Source organism: Poecilia reticulata, linkage group LG11, assembly GCF_000633615.1.
Source record: "Poecilia reticulata strain Guanapo linkage group LG11, Guppy_female_1.0+MT, whole genome shotgun sequence".
Classification (NCBI taxonomy): domain Eukaryota; kingdom Metazoa; phylum Chordata; class Actinopteri; order Cyprinodontiformes; family Poeciliidae; genus Poecilia; species Poecilia reticulata.
The window spans coordinates 18338667-18358921 of record NC_024341.1 but is presented as its reverse complement, the minus strand read 5'-3'; the positions used below and the strand labels follow the sequence as shown (position 1 = coordinate 18358921).

General features: G+C 38.4%; 1 protein-coding gene across 11 annotated transcripts in view; it reads left to right on the top strand.

Moving 5' to 3' along the window:
- The window catches only part of LOC103472577 (regulating synaptic membrane exocytosis protein 2-like), a 46208-nt gene that overhangs the window by 13538 nt on the left and 12415 nt on the right, over window positions 1-20255 (top strand). For 4 of the 11 annotated variants that reach the window (XM_017307398.1, XM_008422302.2, XM_017307397.1 and 1 more), the window contains 18 exons: window positions 4310-4374; window positions 4476-4595; window positions 4670-4769; window positions 5511-5634; window positions 5774-5820; window positions 6787-6875; window positions 6954-6989; window positions 7974-8104; window positions 8808-8979; window positions 9818-9977; window positions 10136-10159; window positions 11239-11307; window positions 12246-12378; window positions 12626-12733; window positions 14190-14240; window positions 14336-14401; window positions 15611-15670; window positions 17635-17744. In XM_017307398.1, the coding sequence (XP_017162887.1) occupies window positions 4310-4374; window positions 4476-4595; window positions 4670-4769; window positions 5511-5634; window positions 5774-5820; window positions 6787-6875; window positions 6954-6989; window positions 7974-8104; window positions 8808-8979; window positions 9818-9977; window positions 10136-10159; window positions 11239-11307; window positions 12246-12378; window positions 12626-12733; window positions 14190-14240; window positions 14336-14401; window positions 15611-15670; window positions 17635-17744 (1665 nt within the window). Of the gene's footprint in view, window positions 1-4309; window positions 4375-4475; window positions 4596-4669; window positions 4770-5510; window positions 5635-5773; window positions 5821-6786; window positions 6876-6953; window positions 6990-7973; window positions 8105-8807; window positions 8980-9817; window positions 9978-10135; window positions 10160-11238; window positions 11308-12245; window positions 12379-12625; window positions 12734-14189; window positions 14241-14335; window positions 14402-15610; window positions 15671-16550; window positions 16719-17634; window positions 17745-18778; window positions 18809-20026; window positions 20229-20255 lie in introns of all 11 variants that reach the window. The other 7 variants (XM_017307395.1, XM_017307399.1, XM_017307401.1 and 4 more) reach the window with 6 other exon arrangements.

The window sequence follows — 20255 nt, the reverse complement described above, 5'->3', positions numbered from 1 at the left end:
GGAACATAGAAACACACATCCAGAGTGTCGGAACATAGAAACACACATCCAGAGTGTCGGAACATAGAAACACACATCCAGAGTGTCAGAATAACCTTAAGGGCTCCTTTCAGAGTGAGCTGTTTTAGGGCGTCTTGTCACTTTAAATCCAAATGAGCTGCTGCTGGCCACGCCCCCAACTTAATGTTTACACTCATGTGAAAATGGCTGCAAACAGATGTACAGGTGTACAACTGTACACCTTTGAAAAGCATTAGTAGAGCCTCCTGCACAACCAACAAGAATGCAGGAAGTGGTTTCTCGTCCTTGCTGCAAAATTGGAGTAGATTTGTTTTCTAGAGAAGCGCTAAAAATTGAGATTGAATTGAATTTTTAGCTTGTTTAGCCGTGAACAACAATAACCCACAAGTCAGAAACATAGTAATTTTAATCATTAAGGGTAAAAACCCTTAATAATAGTAGTTGCTCTTTTATCTTTCTGAAAAGTTACTTGTAAATTAATTTTGTCTTATTAACAAATATCTTAGTTTGCTAAGATATTTGCACTAGAAACTCATCAAAAAATACCTGGTAAGAATAGTTGTGTTTTTGCAGTGTAAGTGTCGTAGCGATAAATTAACATGCTTCCTGTAACAGAATGTCACATTAGTTTAAATTGTCTTCTGCCCTCTAGTGGAGATGTGAGGTATTTTTGCCTTTTTCCTGGAACTTGTCTTTCAGTGTTATTATATCTTGAGTTTTCAGGCTGTGAACTGAGAAACAGGAAGGAGGGAGAGTGGAAAAGGAGACGCTGTGTGTGTTCGCAGTGTCTCTGACTTAAATTAGCTCAGTGTGATAATCTTCTTACAGCTGAATCTGGCTTCACCTCCAACCAGCTTCACCTGCACTTCCTCAGCCTCACAACAGAGGGTTCCCCTGAGAAAACGCTCTACTTTCCTTTCATCGTTTCCATATTTTGGTTGCAGGTTTCTGGTTTCTTATGGTGGTACGGTTCCACTTTAGAGAACTTTTTTCCCAGTCTGTTACTGGGAACGACCTGGGAAAGTGGGTATCACTTTTATGCTTAGTACCTCCAAATCCCACCACTAAATGTTGCCGAGAGTTGTCTCTAATGGATTGGTTGGTTAAAGATCAGCATTTTTGAACTCTAGTTGTTCATTCTGTGTTTCTTCTCTCTGTATGTTTCTGAAAACACAAAAAACATTCAGATTCTACATTTTTCTGGACATTTTTATCTGTTTTCCAGGCCATTTTACAGCACAACCATGTAACTGTTACCTTCAATTGTTACAAAAATGCTACACATATCAAATTTGACGTAAAAAAATGTTTGCTTCCTGATTTCACGCCTTAAAATTGGGGCTCTGTCTCTTTAAAATCTCTTGCCTTCAGGAAGTCATCACAACATCCAAGCATGAACTCACTGCAGCTCAGACTGACATGAACTTAAAGTGTCTGTGCATCCTTAAAACGTCTTAAATTCATTTTTTAAAAAGTGAGTTGGCCTTTAATATGTTACTCACAGGTCTAAAATGTTGTCTGTTTGCACTATCTGATCTCATATAGTCTATTTTTGTGTCTTTTATTTGTTGGACTTTCCTGTCAGGCAAACATTTGAGTCACATTCAGTCACATTTGTTGCATTTTGTGACTTGAGAAGGTTGAGGCTATCGCTAACTAGCTGCTAAAGTACCGTTGCTAGCTAGCTAGCGTTTTTTTGTGTCTTAGTCATGTTTTCAAGTTTATCTCTAGCTGGCTGGTTGACGTTTGTAGATTTGTGTGGAGATGTAGGTCTTAAATTTAATTCATAACGGCCTTAAAAAGTCTTAAATTTGAGTTGTTCACACCTGAGAAACTCTGGAACTGAAACGAGGCTCTTGGCGCTTTCCAACTTAAGTTACCATGTAAACCATTTCTCTATGAAGCTGTGCTGGTTTTAGTTATGGTTTTTGTCCACTGTTGCCGTTGTAACCCGTTTATTCAGATACGCTGTCCTCCTGAGAGTCGGTCTCCAGGGTTTCGGACTCTGACGTCATGAACGTCGGCAGAGTTTCAGTTTCCACGTTCTGCGTTCGGTTAATCTTCTGTGTCTACGTCTCAGGAACCAAAGTCATGAGAGACGATGGATTCTGATTGGCTCAGAGTGACTCCTCCCGTCGGGGTCAGAGGTGAGAGATCAGCTCAGAGTCGCTGATGCTGCGTTACTGAAGACACCTGGACCACAGGACGCAGCATAAAAACCTCCAACAAACTCGAGTGGAAAACGGAACGAATCCTGGGGAAGCTGGTCGATAATCTGGCCACGGTGGGAGACGAACATCTCAGCCTGCCGGTTCTGATGGGTCACAGAATCAGCGACGATGCTGATTTCTGTCAATTGGATTACAAGTGAGGAGTTTGGATTACCAGGAGGCCCTGCAAGGAAGCAGGAATAGAAACAGCGCAGGAGGGAACCAAACTGTGGACAAGGCGCCTGGATCTGCTGCTGAGCTGCTTATTTTGCTCATTTTCCTGGAAATCTGTTGGAATTTTCCAAGTTCTCAAGGTTAAAGTTTCAAGAAAGTGCTTGGATTTGCTGAAATGTTTCTCCCAGTTCGCCGACTCTCTGACCCAAAGTGAAGCAAGCAGCCAGTGAAGTTCAGCTGAAGCGACGATGCTGCCGCTGACAGAGTCGGACTCTGTGTTTGGCCTGAGCTAATCTTGTTACAGACAGGTATGAGCTGCCCTGCAGCCTGCAGGCCGAGCTCGGGGCAAACTGCGATCCCTCACCCACAGAGGAGGACCGAGGAGCTGCAGGTTCCCCTCCTGCTCTTCTTCTCTTCTTCTACATCTAAAGCTTCGTCTTGTATCATGGCGTCGTCCTCTCAGACCTGTGAGTACTGGAGAGGCTTTCTGGCAGCGACCTGCACCTGATGACGGGTCTAAGTGGACTTCCTGTCCGTTTAAAGGCTCAAACACTCTGTTCTTGCTCTAAATTTACCTGCATTAATCTTCTTTGAAAGTTTATAGGTTCACACTGCAGCTGACGGACGATAATGCTGCATAAAACTGATCCCAGAGCTGTTTTCACGCCAAAAACACAAAATAATACCAAGGAGTTTTGGTCCAGTTTCTACTATAAATGTCTTACAACACTTGAAATTAGAAAAAAATCTAAGTTACAAGTAGCTTTTCAGAAAGATACAGGAGTTTGTTTTATCTGCAACAGAACAAGTACTTTTTAACCAATGTTAATACGAATTATTGACTTCAACTCCTATATCTTGCTGGAAAGTTACTTGTAAGTTGTTTTGTCTTTTTTAAAGTGAACTAAGATATTTGCACTAAAAACTAGAAAATCAATAAATCAGTCAAGTTTATTTTTATAGCACATTTCAGCATCACATTAGTTCAAAGTGCTTTTCATTGTGAAACATAACAAAACAGTCAACAGTTGTGAAAACCAACAACAGACGTTACATTTTGTCAATGTCATTATTAAAATCATCAATTCACATGAAATAAGTCTGTCAATGCTCAATTTATAATGGTTCAAAAGAAACTAAGCAGCTGGGTTTTAGTCTTCGTTCAAAGGAACTCAGTGTTTCGGCTGTTTTTCAGTTTTCTGGAAGTTTGTTCCAGATTTGTGGTGCATAGAAGCTGAATGCTGCTTCTACATGTTTGGTTCTGGTTCTGGGGATGCAGAGCAGAACCAGAACAAAAATACTTGGTGAGATGTTGTGTTTTTGTAGAGTTATGCAGCATCATTGGGATTCAATAAAGAATACTTTTTTTATGAAAACAGAGTCAGAAAAAGGAGATCTGTAGTTGTTGTGAATGGATGTAATCTCATTGTTTCTCCTCTGTGGAGGAAATGGATGTAGGTGATTAAACCGGCTTTTGGACAAACTGTCCACTGAAGGAAGTCAGAGCAACTCCTTTATCAGCAAAGCATGTCTGTCAACAACTGAGAAAACTGAAGCTGGATCTAAGAAGAAAACCAGCAAAGGAATAAAAACAGAAACACACCAAATTCACACGGATCGATTGAAATCTTATTGTCTTTTTAAATACAATTTATTTTCAAGAAGATTTTAAAGGGATGTACATCAACAAAGGCCAAACCAAGAAGAGAGACTTCCATAAAGAATATCCATAAATATTAAATAGCTGAACGGTGTTATGCTGGATCTCATGACCATATGCTGAAGCCAAGCAAGATTTCATTTCAAATGTGTTTTAAATGAACGAAAGAGAAAAAAACTATTTTTATTTTTTATATCTTTGTAAGTTTTAATTGTTTTTATTAAATTTGTTTTGTTGTTTCCAGGAGACATGGAGAGCCAGTGGTGGGATTACGGTACCTGGCATGGCGAGCCCGCACCTATGTCTATGGTAACCCAACAAACACGCCCGCCATCATAACATCCACTACCTGTCTGCCTTTCTACCTGTCCGTTTCTATGAATTAAACTGTGTTATTTGTGATTCTTTAGCAGCCGGTCACATGGCAACCATCCAAAGATGGGGAGCGTCTGATTGGTCGAATCGTCCTGAACAAGAGGATGAAGGACGGGACGGTTCCTGCAGACACAGGAGCCCTGCTGGGCCTCAAGGTGGCGCTGCTGTTTCTCTGATGATAGCCCTGGTGGCGTTCAGTGGCTTGCTGACGGGCGCCGGGTTTTTTCAGGTTGTTGGTGGGAAGATGACGGAGTCTGGCCGTCTGTGTGCGTTCATCACCAAAGTGAAGAGAGGAAGTCTGGCAGACACGGTGGGACACCTGAGACCAGGTAAACACAGCTTCTGCTCGTAGATCATGTCTCTTATTATGCATTAGATGTTGCTTTTTTCCAAATTACAGTAGTTATAGTTGAACTTACCAGACGTCTGATTTTCTGTTTCCATCAACCTGATTGTTTTATTTCAGTCTCACTTTGTAAAAAAAACTTTACTTCTCCCTTCTCATATTTTTGGGGTCATCTGCATCGGTATATATTACTGGGTTGGACGTCACATGACAACACACATCATGTCAGTCGGTTGCCACGGCAACGGGTCTGTATGTAGACCGACCCGATTTGGGTAGTAACTAGTTACATTTACTCAATTACATTTACTTGAGTAACTTTTTTTAAATCTACTTTTAGGAGTATTTTTACTACTCTGTGCTTTTTACTTTTACTTGAGTCATTTTATTATGAAGTATTTCTGCTCTTACTTGAGTAAAAATTTATGGACTTTCTACCCAGTGAATGACAAACAAATATGTTTTAACCAAAACTGTACCAATATAATTTTAAATTATTAAATAATTGATAATTTGATCAGTTACTCAGTACGTGAGTAGACTTTTTACCAAATACCTTTTTACTCTTACTTGAGTCATTTCTTGGACAGCTACCTTTTGCTAGCTATAGCGGCTAATAGGCTCCGTCCAATCCAGTAATAAATATCACAGCTCATCTAGTCGGTGCGGCTCGTTTGCCTTTTGAGTTGTAAACTGTAACATATGTTGCCTTTTTAATCTCCAGGTGATCAGGTCCTGGAGTGGAACGGCCGGGTTCTTCAGGGCGCCACATTCAACGAGGTCTATGACATCATCATGGAGTCCAAACCAGAACCGCAGGTGGAGCTGGTGGTCTGCCGACCGGTCCGGTGGGTCACACACCTGGTCCAGTCCAAGCTAAAAAATTTAAAATGTTCACATATTCTCCATCTGAGATCATATCTAACTTTAAAGTATGTTTTATTAGATGCTAATGCTAACGGATATCTGTTGGTTCTTGCTCGGCAGAGACGTTTCAAGAGCAGCAGACGCCTCCAGTGTTCACCTGGACTCCAGTGAGTTTTTACAAAGAACAATCCAACGCAAGCTTACAGAAAACCACAGCAGTTAAACTTTTTCCCTCAGAGTCCGACATTAAAATGTTCCTGTTTTAGCTCAGTTAGAATTAATCATATTATTAAAGTTCAAATATTGATCCCAAAGGGAAAATAAATGTTGTTGTAACTCTTACTAATTTGAATTCTTTAAAGAGTTACTGTAGATGGTGATGGCAAGAAAGATCTGCTGTAGCAGTCTGTGTTGCACCGACTTTGAGGAAGCCTCTGACTGAAGACATTATTGTTTTAATTTTCTACATTAGTTCGGTTCTTTTTGGAGGCTTCTGTTATTTATTTTTAATTTATTTGGATGAGATGTTACAGTTAACTTTTTTTTAACCATGACAAGGTTTTGTTTTAACAATCGTTAGCCGCTGATTAGCATCTTGAAAGCTCAGATAATACCTGATCTCTGATAACAAATGCCAGAGTAGCTGGACAATGAGGCTTAATGAATGCAGAGGAGGGAAAGAAGGAGGAAGTTCAAACCTTTTCTTCCTCTTATCATAAAGATACGTCCAGATAGAGATTTAAAAAGGAACAGCAAAAGCTAATGAGGTAGATTAGCATTGATTGCTAATTGAAACTGAGCTGTTAGCATGTCAACACAGTCATGAGATTGGAGTCACAACATTTAATTTCCATTTGGGAAGGTTCCTTTGGTCTTTGTCTTGCTAGCATAGAAAATAAGCATCAGAAATAACATTTAAACATTTGTTTTATTTATATTTTATTTAAAAATTATTGAAAAATATTTTTAAAAATATATAAAAGTTGTTTTTTTCCCCCTCATCTTCTCTTCAACCTTCTGAGGCCCCCATTTTTAAAACCAGTGTTGTAAAGTGCTGCTAAAGTGCTGCTAAAGTGCCGCGTGTTGGGTGAAGCGGGCTCCAGTGGAACTGGTTCTTGTTTTTCTGTGCTCAGGTTCCAGTTCCTTCGACTCCCAGAAGGTCGGCCCGTCCATCTCCGTCACCTCTCCCATGAGCCCCAGCGTTCTGTCGGGACAAGTCTCCGTAAGTTCAGCCAGCGTCTCACACCCAGAAACCCGTCTGCACACAGGCGTTTCCATGGTGACGTGTATGTGTTTACAGAGCGTAAACAGGCCTCCTCTGGTTCCCAGGATCCAGGTAACCTGTAGAGAGTTGGGCTGTAGGTTAGCTTGTTGTTAGCTGTAGAGTTCACCAGTTTACTGTAAAACAGACGCTTACCTGCAACTTAGGAACAATTTCTCCAAATATGTATCATTTTTTCTCGTGATCAGTACGAGAAAATATAAAACATTGTACTGAAGTAAGACTTCAACATATTTTTACTCAAGTAAAAGTAAAAAGAAGCTTCAAGTATTTGGTGGAACTGATCAGAACATCAATTATTTAATATTTAAAATGACACCATCAGATGGACCAAAATATAAAATTATGTGGAAATGTTGGTATTTAAAGGTTAAAATTAAAATAATTTATATAAATAACAATTACAATATAAAGAAAAATGTTCTAAATCAGTTTCTTTCAATAAAAAACGGATGAAGCTTTAACAAAAACTGCAGGTGTGTGTCTGTGTCTGGTGAATTTTTGGTTAAAACTTAAGTTTGTTTTTAATTCAGTAGGTAGAAAATCCAGAAATTTACTGAAATAAATTAGCATTGTGTCATAATAAAGTTATTCAAGTAAACGTAAAAAGTACAACGTAATAAAAATAGTCCTAAAAGTAAATTTTTGCTAAAAATTCCTTAAGTAAATGTAACTAGTTACTAACCAATTGTGGCTGTGATTTTTTAAGAGACAATTTCTCCTTTTTGGCACACAGATACTTTTATTTTAAAGACGGTTCTGTTGCGACCAGAGAAAGTGAAACAACAACAGGATGGAAATGCATATTAGTTACTAAAATCAGCCCAGTTTTACATTAAATATCGTTAATTTCTAGTTTTTTCAACTGAGAGCAGCTGATTAGAATCTCAAATAACGGCTGCAGAGCTGAGCGACCATGAGGGACGCTCCCTAAAAACTGGAGCCCTGGGCTGCTGCCCTTTATAAAATTTGCCCAATATGAATGGGTCAGATTCGTTCTCTGTTTTGTTTCTAATGTTATTTAATGTTTTAAAACAGATCAAACTGTGGTACGATAAGGTTGGTCATCAGCTGATCGTCACGGTCCTTGGAGCCAAAGAACTTCCTGTTCGGGACGATGGACGACCGCGAAACCCATACGTCAAGATCTACTTCCTGCCGGACAGAAGGTAGAAGAGCAAAGAAAAACAAAACTACATTACTGCTATTATTCCTGTAAACGTTTCACTATTTGATCAAAAGTCCACTCAAGTACTGAATAACTGATCAAATCATTAATCATTTAATATTTAAAGGCATTATGTATTTTAAAATATTAAATAATAAATATTTAAAAATATTGAATATATTTTTAAATACAAAATATAATTTATATATTAAATATTTTAAAAAATGTAAATATAAAGTCAAGTGGAAATGTTGTCATTTTAAAGACAAATTTTATTAATACAAATAAAACAATTATAAACAAACAAAATCAGGCAAGAATGTTTTATTTCCAAATCAGTTTCTTTCAATATAAAATTTATGAAACTTTAACAAAAACTGCAGATGTGTGTCTGTTTTTGGTTAAAACATATTTGTTTTTTTTTATTCTGTGGGTAGAAAATCCAGAATTTTTACTCAAGTAAGAGTAGAAAGTAGAAAATACTCCTAAAAGTAAATTTTTTCCAATAAGTTACTCAAGTAAATGTACCAAACTGATAATAATTAATAAAAACTCTAAAACTAACCAAAACTAACTGAATTAGAAAAAAAGTCACAACCGAATAAAACTGAACTATAATGGGAAAACCCCCCAAAGCTATCATGACCCTGGTTCGCGCTCCTCACGTGATGTAAATCCTCGTTTCTCATCCGTTTTCCTCCCAGCGATAAGAGCAAACGCAGGACGAAGACGGTGAAGAAGTCCCTGGAGCCTCGCTGGAACCAGACCTTCATGTATTCCCCGGTTCATCGGCGCGAGTTCAGGGAACGGATGCTGGAGCTCACCGTCTGGGACCAGGCCAGAGTCCGAGAGGAGGAGAGCCAGTTCCTGGGAGAGGTGAGCACACCTGGAGCAGAGAAAGAGCTTTATTACGAGGCTGGTCCGCGGGAGCCCCCTGGTGGTCATCAAGGTACTGCATGTAAACGAGCGTTTATTTCCCGTGACGTTACGTTAGCTCACAGTGCGACGCTACAGCTAGCTTAGCAAAGGATTGTGTTTAAAAATGATGGATGAATGGGATAAAACCGGGTCACTCACAATAAAACAACGCCAGGACTGCTTATATGATCGGAGGAAACTAAGCTGAGAGTTTTGACGTGTCGTTCGTTAGCGATACATTCGATTCTTTTGAACGGCTCTCCCGTGAACGAGTCTGTTGGTGAGAACTGTTCTTTGTTTTTTACGACTTTGCCAGCGTATTATGCTCTGTTCACTACTAATTATTAAATTAAATTAATTAAATATAATAGATAAATGCAGTTGATAGAAATGGATGGGACTTGTTTCTGGCAAAACAACTCATGTCTGTTTTTCTTTTAATTGTGCTTCTGAATTACAAGCTGTAAATGTTATTAATGCACCCAACAGTTGGTAGTAAAGAACAACTTGTCTTTGATTTCCATGTTTGACATAATTGGAAATCCACACTTTAAGAATCTGTAATAACTCAAAACACCCCGACTAGACCTGTTGATGGCTTGAAAACAACAATAAGTGCGTTAAGAGCCTAATATTTTAATTTTAGGTTGTATATATTGACATGTTGCGTTAACGAGGGGTAATTTGAACTGGTCCGTAAGCGTCTGTTAAATAGGTGAAGTGATCCTCAGACTGAACAGGTTTGAGGATCTCTGGCTTTAGGATCGGCGTCCTGATGGCCCCCGTGTTTCGCCAGGTGCTGATAGAGCTGGAGTCGGCGCTGCTGGACGATCAGCCTCACTGGTACAAGCTGCAGCTTCATGACGTTTCCTCGGTGCCTCTGCCCAATGCCTCCCCCTACCTGCAGAGGAGGGGACTGCAGACGGAGCCGTCGCAGAGCAGCAGGAGGCTTCAGAGTGAGAGTCGCACCAGAAACACACCGACTCTCACTCAGTCACGTTCATTTTTTTTAGAAATATAGATGTTTATTTTGTGTCTTTATTCCATCATGTCGTTTTTTTTAACATCTATTTTTTGTTTGTTTGTTGTTTCACTTCTTATGATGCGTTACCAGATAAAGGTCCTTACTTTAACTCAGGTAATAACACCTGTGTGTGTGCCTGTGTGTCTGTGTTGAGTCCTCTGAATTTTATGTTGCAGTTTTTTGTTTCTGCAGCCATAAAATCAGAAACAATCAGGATGGACAGTTTGTAATTCTGTTCATAAAATTGTTTAAGGGGACCTTTGATGCAAAATTCATATTTTGCAAATTTTTTATATTTCCGTTTTAGTTTCTACTGATTCTAAAACAGCCCATGCATTAAAAAATGAATTGTTTACTTATAAGTTAATGTTTTTTGGTGTTTAAAAAATAAGCTGTTTCAAAAACTTTCCGACGTTAACATTTTTGTTGCTAGGTAACAACCTGACGAGCCCTGTCCTGTTACCTAGCAACCCAAAGGAGCTCCAGCACATTTTGTCCACTGTTTTTACCACTGTACAACAGCTGCTGGAAAAGACAAGTGTTTTGTTGTTGACTTACCGTCCAGAAACCACTTCCTGCATTCTTGTTGGTTGTGGAGGAGGCTCCACTTTAGCTTTTCAAACATGTACTATTGTAAAATTGCGCATCTGTTTGCAGCCGTTTTCACATGCGAGTGGAAACGGCAGCAGCTTATTTGGATATTAGATGTTACTGTAATTTTCCTTAAAGCATCATTGCAGATGCTGTAGCAGTCAGTGTTACGGAAACCTCTGACTGAAGACACTGATAGAAGTTTGGTTGCTTTCTGTTTGTGGATGAAGGATTGTTATGGTGCGTTTGACTCATAATTGACATTAACAGGTTAAATGTGGTTCCCTCTATTCACTCCCCATTAACATTTTCACATTTGTCACGTTACCCCACAAATTTCTATGTATCTTATTGTGATTTTGGGTGACTATCAATACAAAGGAGTGACTCATTCTCAAGTGAGAGGAAAGAGATAATGGTTCTTAACAGAACAGAGCCAACACTTTGCACAACCAAAGCTTTTTGCCTCATTCAGAGTTACATATTTATTTTCTGTTTTTATTCTGCTCCTGAGTTTGACGGTTTTCTGTTTGTTGTGCTTCCAGCTGAAGATGATATGTGGTTTTCTAAACATCCTCCTTCTCGTCTCTGTGTGTTTGTAGGATCTCAGAGGATCAGCGACAGCGAGTTTTCAGATTACGACTGCGAGGACGGCATAGGCGTCATTTCAGGTAAACGCAACATCCCATAATGCAATTTACTCATCTTTTGAAAAGAAAATTCAAACATTTTGAATTTCTACTAAAAACATTAACTGGAACACAATGTCTCCATTGGTAAAAATCTGATTTTATTGGTGAAAATTTGATTTATTATTTTGTATTTTTTTGTTTGTAAAAATGTGATTTTCTTTTTTAACCAATAAAAATTTGATATTCATATTTTTATTTTTGTTTTAAGTAAAATAAAAAAATTTCCCTAAATAATTAATTATTTAGGGAAAATTTTCCAGAATTTCTTTTATCCAATTTTTACCAATCAGATTGGTAAAAATAAAATCTTTACCAATAAAAATCTTATATTTTCCAATAAAAATCTGATTTTATTGGTAAAAATCTGATTCATTCTAATGTTTGAATTTACTTTTTTCTAAAAACTAAGTTAGCAATTCTCTTCTTATTATTGCTACTTTAAGGTAACATGAGATGTACTTTATTGGCCCCAGAATTGGGCAGCAGCACCATGACATGCAGAAATAACAGACAATATTCTCAATATAAATAAAAAAATACACAATATTCATGTCTACAAAATAAAATAGAAGTGTTATCTATTAATGTATGTACATATTTTATGAAAATGGAGCCGTGATGATGAACAATAACCAGTAATAATTAGTTATCGTTAAAAGGTGATGGCATGTAAGATTTCCTGTTTAAATGTGTAATCTGATTTACAGGAATGTTCTGACCAAGTCGACAATAAAATATTGGAAACTAAACTGAGATCCAGAAGGTTACTTTAACTCCTGGTTATTTTATGGAGCTGATTTTCCATCTCTGAAGTTAGAAGCTTAAAGTTTTTCTCGCAAGTTGCAGTTTGACTGAACGTTTATCAGTAGATCACATAAATGTAGACGGATAAACCACGTTTATTTGTTTCATTGCAGATTACAGACAGAATGGGCGGGACTTCCACAGCTCCACCCTCTCAGTGCCAGAACAGGTGATGTCGTCCAATCACTGCTCCCGATCTGAGATGGTCCGCAGGTCACGGTCGCCAAGCCAACCGCCTCCACAAAGGTAATATATAATCTTGGTAAAATTGAATCACATTTTATTTTTAAGCCATGTTGTTAGACGATTCTAGTCTTAGATTAGGAGATTAAAGAGCAAAGAGGTGAGATTTGTTTTTATGAGTTAAAATTACTTGCCACTTTTCAAGGCACAATGTTTTTTGTTCTTTGAAGATCGCCTTTTATTTTTACCCAAACTTTTCCTCTTCTTCTGTGGCTCTTTACCTCTCTGACCTCTGACCTCTGGTTGCCAGTGGCAACCCTATGTATCCGTTGTACCGGGAGGACGCGGTGCGGCTGCTGCGCGGCTCCAAACTGAGTCGAGCGTACTCTGACGCCTGTCAGTACAGCAGCCTGGACAGGTAACCGAGGGAAACGGCATCAGCACACCTGGACTGGATCTAGAGAAGCATGGAGTCCGGTTCCGGCTTAATTAAACATTTTAATTCATAAATCAGTATTGAAGTTATCGAAGAGCTGCAGTTGGATCATTGATGTAATACTGGATTGGACATCACGTCAGTTAGCGCGCTGTGCTTTGAGTCAGGAATATCTGTGGTCGGAAAAATGACACAATAACAAAAATAACATCAAAAAATGACGCCATGTTTTTTCTGTGCGAGTGGAACAGTTAGCAGTGAAATAAGGCAACACACACCAACTCTGACAAATCGTCAGTAGAGCAGCTGTTTAAATTAGCTAATCAATCACCGCTGTGTTCAGATGATCACTTATCAATAATCACAAACTAAAAATCAAACCTGGAAACATAAAACTAGTGGGCTGAATGTTCTGCTTTGGGGTTTTCGAGTACTTTTGGGAAATGTTTTTTGGTGTCGATACATTTGAAAGTGATCGCAGCTCTGTTGGCTAGCAGAGCTGTTGTCAGTCTGTTACCATGGCAACAGGTCTTTGGGTTTAGAATCGACTCGGAGAGCAAGAAGAAAACAAAGCAGAATACGAATGGCTTTGAGTTGCTCTTCACCTGTTTCTCAGCTTTAGTTTCCCTTTGCTGTGACGCACTGCGGCTGCTGTGATTTATAAAAGTTCAACAAACGACAAGATACAATATTCTTGTAATGGCTTCCTTTGTAGGTTGCTGCAATATTCATAACAATCATCAAATAGGATGAAATTTGATAAAGTTTAGGAGCCATACTTTGTTAAATTTGAACAAACTTTGGCACCAGTAAAGATGTGAAATTTAATTATTGACCTTAAACATTAAAGAGAAATGTGCTCAGTCCTCTCTTGCATTTTGACAGAACTGATAGAAACCAAACTGTTTATAGATTTATATCAAAGGGTAACACGCATCAACTTTCTAAGCTTTAACTGAAGACATAGTTTATAGAAATCTGATAAGAAATAAAGGTGCTACAAAAAATTTTCTCACAGATTTTGCATCAATACTGTGACTCGCTGCACAATAATGGCGCCTGCAGGGGCGTCACTAGCATTAGCGGCTAACAGGCGCCGTCCGATCCAGTATGATGTGCTGATGTGTTGGACCATGAAAGCAGAAACGGGTCTGAACTGGATGTAATGCGCTTCAGTCTTGATGTTAGAGCTGATTTATATTCAGCTTTTAGTTTTGAATAACTTTGTCTCACTGTTGGTTCCTGAACTCGGTTCTGGTTTTAGTTCTATAGTTTCACACTCCACACATTTATCTTAGCATTAGCCTCCCTTAACATTGTAGCACCACTTCCCTTCTGTCTTTACTGTTTTTGGTACTTTGGTAGTAGAAGTTGTGGACATTTTGGTGCTTAGTTTGTGCTGAACATCTGGATTCAGTTCCTCCTCCTCTGTATTCAGGCGACACCTGAGGAGAATGTCTGTTGCCAACTCTCTCGATTCCTACGACAGGTACCGCCGCAGTAGCTAGTGTAGTACCAGCAGAAACAGTAGTTACATTTTAAAGAGTAAACATGTAACTGTTGATATGCTTCTCTGCATGTAAGACACTTTAACGGTCCACAACAAACCTGGACAAACCATGTTATGAATGGGAGTTGTGAGGAATACAGGTAAGCTCTGCTGGTTGTTAATTTATAGGTGCTATAGGTCGTCTGTAGGTGCGTCTCTGTAGATTCAGTAATTTAATTCAAAAGAAGAAACTCATGTCACATAGATTCACAGGGCCGGATTTACAAGGATGTGGGGCCTGGGGCTGGAGCCAGCTTGGTGCCCTGTCAGTTAAAGAAAATGTATTTTACTAAAGAAAATTAAAGTTCATTAACAGGTATTTGCCTTAATAGTAGGTACTAATCATAATGCAGGCGAATATTGTTTATGATCATAAAAATCCCAAAATATTGATGCACCCTAACTAATTTAGGCATATAAGTTTTATAGAAAGCACAATATTTGCAAAATATGTATTCATTAAAAAATAAAGAAGAAAAAATCTTTGAGTGCCCACCCCCAAAAAAAAATTTGGTGCCCTGGGCTACCGCCCCAGTAAGCGCTTTCTAAAGTGTGGCCCAGTAGATTAACTACATACAGAGTGATTTATTTCAAGATTTTAAACCACTAAATGCCACTGGTTGAGAAGTTTTATGTGTTCATGGAACGTTGTATCTAAAAATATTAAAAGAATGTTTAGTGGAAGGAAAAATGTTTGTTAGTAAGAGCTGCTCAAGTAACAAGGATGATCCAAACCTGGAATAAAGCGAAGTCATTTCAGGAATTTGGGGAACATTCACCAAGTGTGAACTGTAGCTGGAGTCGGTGAGCGAAATGAACTCAGTTATTGAAATATTTTCTATTATTATGATTGATAAAAGTTATTGTTCTTGAAAAATATTCTCATTTGAAACAGGATTCTCCAGGACGCCACTTAAGCTTTATACCACTAAACTACACCCAATGACTATAGTTAGTCATATTTTCTGGTATATTTCTGCTCTCCTTGAACAAATAGTGTAGAAAATATAAAAAAAATTCAGTTTTGTTTTTAAACAACATTAAATAATTTTTTTAATCCGTTATATAATCTGCACTTTATGGTTCTTGTTTGTTGCTGTTTTTTTGGTCGAAACTGAACTTTGGGTTTTCATTAGACGTGAGTCAAATATTTCCACAGTAGTAACAATATATCACTCTGTGTGCAATAAATCAAAATAATGCACGAGTGTCAGATTTTGAATTGAATTACTGAAACGGTTAGCTGAGACGCAGCCGTAGTGTAGAAACAGTGGAAGGTTTCGAGTGTTTGACGTTGTTCTGTTCTGCAGTCAGGATTTCATCCCAGACTTTCCCTACGAGCCAGAAGCTTATGATGAGGAGCTGCTGAGGTAAACGGACCAGTTAGACTGGGGGGAAACCAGTTAGCTGTAGCTGTAGTGAGAGAGGTTTGGAAAGTGCTTCATATTCAAACTGCGTAATTTCAGAATAAAATGCAATCTAACGATTTGATTAAAAGCCTAAATTTATTGTTGAAACCAGAAATTTTAAGATAATAAAAAGACACCTAAACATTTTTATCACAGTCCATACTTAAATCAGACTACTTCTTGTTTTAGGTCAGTTAGAATCACTAAAATTATTTATTTTTGCTAAACACTAGAACATTTTTCATAATAACTTTTTCAGGCTAGTAACATGTATAAAGAGACATTTCAAAACATTACATTTTATTATATTTTAGTTTAAAATATTGCCGCAATATATTAATAACGTTAATGTGTGATATCATAAAATCGTGAATTGAAACTGTCTGCTTTAGTTAATTTGTGTTGTTTTCATCTCCAAAGTGTGGTGCTGGAAAAGTTTGGAAACTTACCTTGAAAATGCTTGAGAAGTTCTTGAATTTTGCTGTGGGGAAAGTGAACGAACCCAGAGAACAGATTGAAAATGCCGACTGAATCGTTGTCGTCTTTCACTTCTTATTTTCCTTCTCTGAACTCTGAGCTCTTTTTCTCTGAATCCCGACTTTTATGTCCTTCAGTTTAATTTAAAAACTTTTATTTTTCTGTTCTCACCTGTTCTGGTTTTTGTTGAAACTTCCTGGGAAACATTGTGCCAAATATGTTTCCTCTCCTACAAACGGTGCCTTTTTACTTTTGAGATCCACAGGTGACCAGAACAATGTCCGCTCCGTGTGACTAACCCGTCCCCCCAGGTGCAGCGGTTGTCATGGTGACAGTAGTTGACAGTTGTCGTGGTGATACGCAGGTACAGCAGGGGGATGGACCGGAGGGATTACTACAGCCGCTCTCGCTCAGCCGACCAGCGAGCGATGGCCGACCGACCCGTCTACGCGCGGTCGCACTCGACTGATCGCGCTGACTCCTCCTACCTTAGGTCTGGTCGCTCCGCCCCCCCTTCACCTGCACTGATCAGGTGACCCGCTGCTGACCAATCAGGAGGCGGCTCAGTCTCTACGGTGTTTGGAGCATGAAGTCCGACTCTTCATTTTTTTTCACTTTAACCCTCTTTTTATTTTGTTGCATGTTCGGCAGCCTGACTTGTTTGTTGCCTTTTGTTGATTTGGTTTGTCGGTTATGTCGCAACCATGCATGTATGCAACCCAGAGAGAAAACATTTAATTTATCGTCTGCCTGCTTGGCTTTCCTGCAACCTGCTGCTGAATCCTCTAACACACTCAAACACACAGAGTAACTGTCCTCAAATTAAACACTGGACAAAAAAAATACTGGTTTATTTTAATTAGGGCTGGAGCGATTAATTGCGATTAATCAGTTATTAAAATAATCAGCTAATTTAGTAATTGATTAGCCATTAATTGGAGCATACAGAATCAAAAAAGACAATTTGCTGAAAAAAATCCCAAAACTCTAAAATATATAATAAAGTCACATATGTTCCACCCAGAACTCGTCAAATGGCCCAGTTTTAGCTTTACTCTGTTCAAACCCATGAAAGGAAAAGCTGTATTACTGCACTCATATGTTTATTTTCTTATTTTAAAAATATTTCCAAATATTGTAGTTTTTCTTTTTTGCATAAAAAAAGTTAATGTGGTTAAATGAAAAATCTTAACAATTGTGCCAATTTTAAAACCCAGTTAATTGATTAATCATCAGAATAAATGATTAATTGTCAGAATAATTGATTACTACAGTAATCATTAGTTGCAGCCCTAATTTTAATTATTGGTGTTGTGTTTAATTTACTACGCGAATGCATGGTTCCTAATCGGACATTGACATTTGACCTTTCTTCCTTATTTCTTGTTTGTAGTTTATTTTCTGGATACTCCGTTGCCTCATTTATTTACTTTATGTTTTTAAAACAGGGCTAACGCTCGCGCCGGATCCAACATGACGAGTCCCACCGGAACGGCGGTCTGTCTTCGCCGCGGACGCCAGCTTCCTGTTGTCCCGCCAAAAGGACCTCTGGACCGAAGTACGTTTACTGGAGAACAGCTGACCTTATTGCCAATTGACTAATAATAATCAATATTATCTGCATTTAAGATATTTATCTACTTCTTTTTATTTTAATTTGGTTAATTTATGCAGCATCAGTTCACGCATCTTGAGACACTTTATAAAACGATCAAATTTATATCCAGAGATGTAAAATCACATTCAGTTAGTCCAGTAAAATCTAATATACATGATCAAATTACATCACATGCTTTATTTTGTTTTGTTTTTTTATGCTTTTTAAAAATGATTTCATCTGTTTATTTAATTTCTGGGGAAATCAAAGTTTATCCCCTCTAACGGAAACAGACATTTCTGATTGGTTCTGATTTTTAGCTTTTTTTTTAGTTCATGTCAAATTTATTTATAAATCACATTTTAAAACAAGTTTTCCCAAAGTGCTGTAAGATACAAGAGACAAACCAAGACATAACATAAACATCTAAACATTCATAAAATACTATAACAAAATTTAAAAGTAAAATCAGAATCTTCTTATTTTACATTTTATGAATAATTGAAGAATATTATTTTAGAAAATCTTTTAAAAAACTGATTATTAATCAAAAGGTTTGGGCCTCAACATGCTACAGTAGGGAACAAAAAGTTGAGGTTAAATAAATCTGTTGGTACGATGAAGATAAAAAGTACATTTGTTGTTTTCTTTACTGCTTCTAAATGAGCCGTTTTAACCGATTTCTCCTTATTTCTGGTGATAATTGAATACATATAGAAATACTTCATGTACTTGTTTCCACCTCTATTACTTTATATGGCAATTTGATCTGTAAATTAATTAAAAAATTTAATTTACATGAATGACCTGGACAAAAAAAAAGGCACTAAAAAAATTTACTTTGAAAGTTTTACAACTTATTAAACATCAGCAATCATCAAACTATAAATACAAATTTTAACATATTGATTCACCTTTTATAAAACGAGTGTTTTCTCTGCAGCTGACCCTGCTGAGTGGAGTTTAGCAGCCTAACGCTGAGTTGTTTCTTTCAGATGGAGAACCTTTTGACTGTGTTCAGACAGGTAGTGACTTCAGCACCTGAGTGTCGCCACCTGGTTAGAAATAGAGACGTTCTCTGCATGTGTTGGGTCTTTAAGAAGAGCGTTGTGCCGTAGCTGTAGTTGTTGATAAATGGAGGATAAAAGTGATGATTAGATGGAACAGATTAAGATGTGTGTGTGTGTGTGTGTGTGTGTGTGTGTGNGTGTGTGTGTGTGTGTGTGTGTGTGTGTGTGTGTGTGTGTGTGTGTGTGTGTGTGTGTGTGTGAAAACACTCGTGGACGTCATTGGGTTGATCAGGGCTTTGTAGGAAGTCCTAGCTGCGTTGTAATGCAGGAGCGTCAGGGTTTTACCTGCATTGAACGTCTGAGTGTTCAACTGGTGGATCTGTTGGCTGGAAACTAGCAACCAAAAACTTCCTAAAGGTGACATATTATGCTAAATTCACATTTTGCACTTGTACTTCCATTTGAGTCTCAACTGCTTCTAAAAACAGCTCAAGAGTAAAAGCAAAAAGTATCCAGCCATTTTTTGGCAATAAGTTCAAGGTTTTTGGTGCTTGGAAAATGAGCTGTTTCAAAAACCTCCAAGTTAAGTTACATTCCACAGGCACTGCGCTGTTACCTAGCAACCACAGCGGAGTTCCGCCCGTTATCTAGCAACCCAAGCAGAGCTTCAGGACCTTTGGTCAGCTGTTAGTAAGACTGTATGGGCTGTACAGTGACCGCTGTTGTTGACTTACCATCCAGGCAACACTTACTGCATTCTTGTTGGTTGTGCAGGAGGCTCCACTTCTGCTTTTCAAAGATGTACAGTTGTGTAATTGCCCATCTGTTTGCAGCCATTTCCCCTCAGTTCAAAATAGGCACAACTGGCCAGACTAAAATTTCATTATCTAAGAATGATTTTGTGCAACAACATTAATGGACATGTTTTGTATTGGCCTCAGATCTATCCTAACCTGTTCAGAGAAGCATAATAGATCACCTTTAATCAATGAAGTTGATTCTCAAAGTTGAGTGAATTCAGTGGAAAGGATCTGGAGTCATTTTCTTCTTCTTCTACCTGCTGAACTCGATGCCTCCTCTCTGTGTTTTAACAACAGTAGTGATGTGACTGGTCAAGTGATTGGTCATGTGACTGGTTAGCTTCTGAAGCTGGTCATGCTGTCATGAATCCTCTCATTGTTTCTGATCATCTTCTTGTTTCCTCTTTCTTTAAACTGAACTGCTGTTCATCAGTGTTGGCCACTCCACCTGCAGGAGCACCAACAGCCACTTCCCCTCATGAAGTCCTGCCCCCCATACAGAAACATGCCGCTCCACTTGTCAATCACCAACCTCCTCCAATGATACGAATTCAGGGACCACCAGCTCATCCACCTCCATCCACCTCTTTTCACCCTCCACCCGGTCCTCCACCTGTATGCACACCTGTGCCTACATCTGCACCCGTTCCCCCACCTGTACG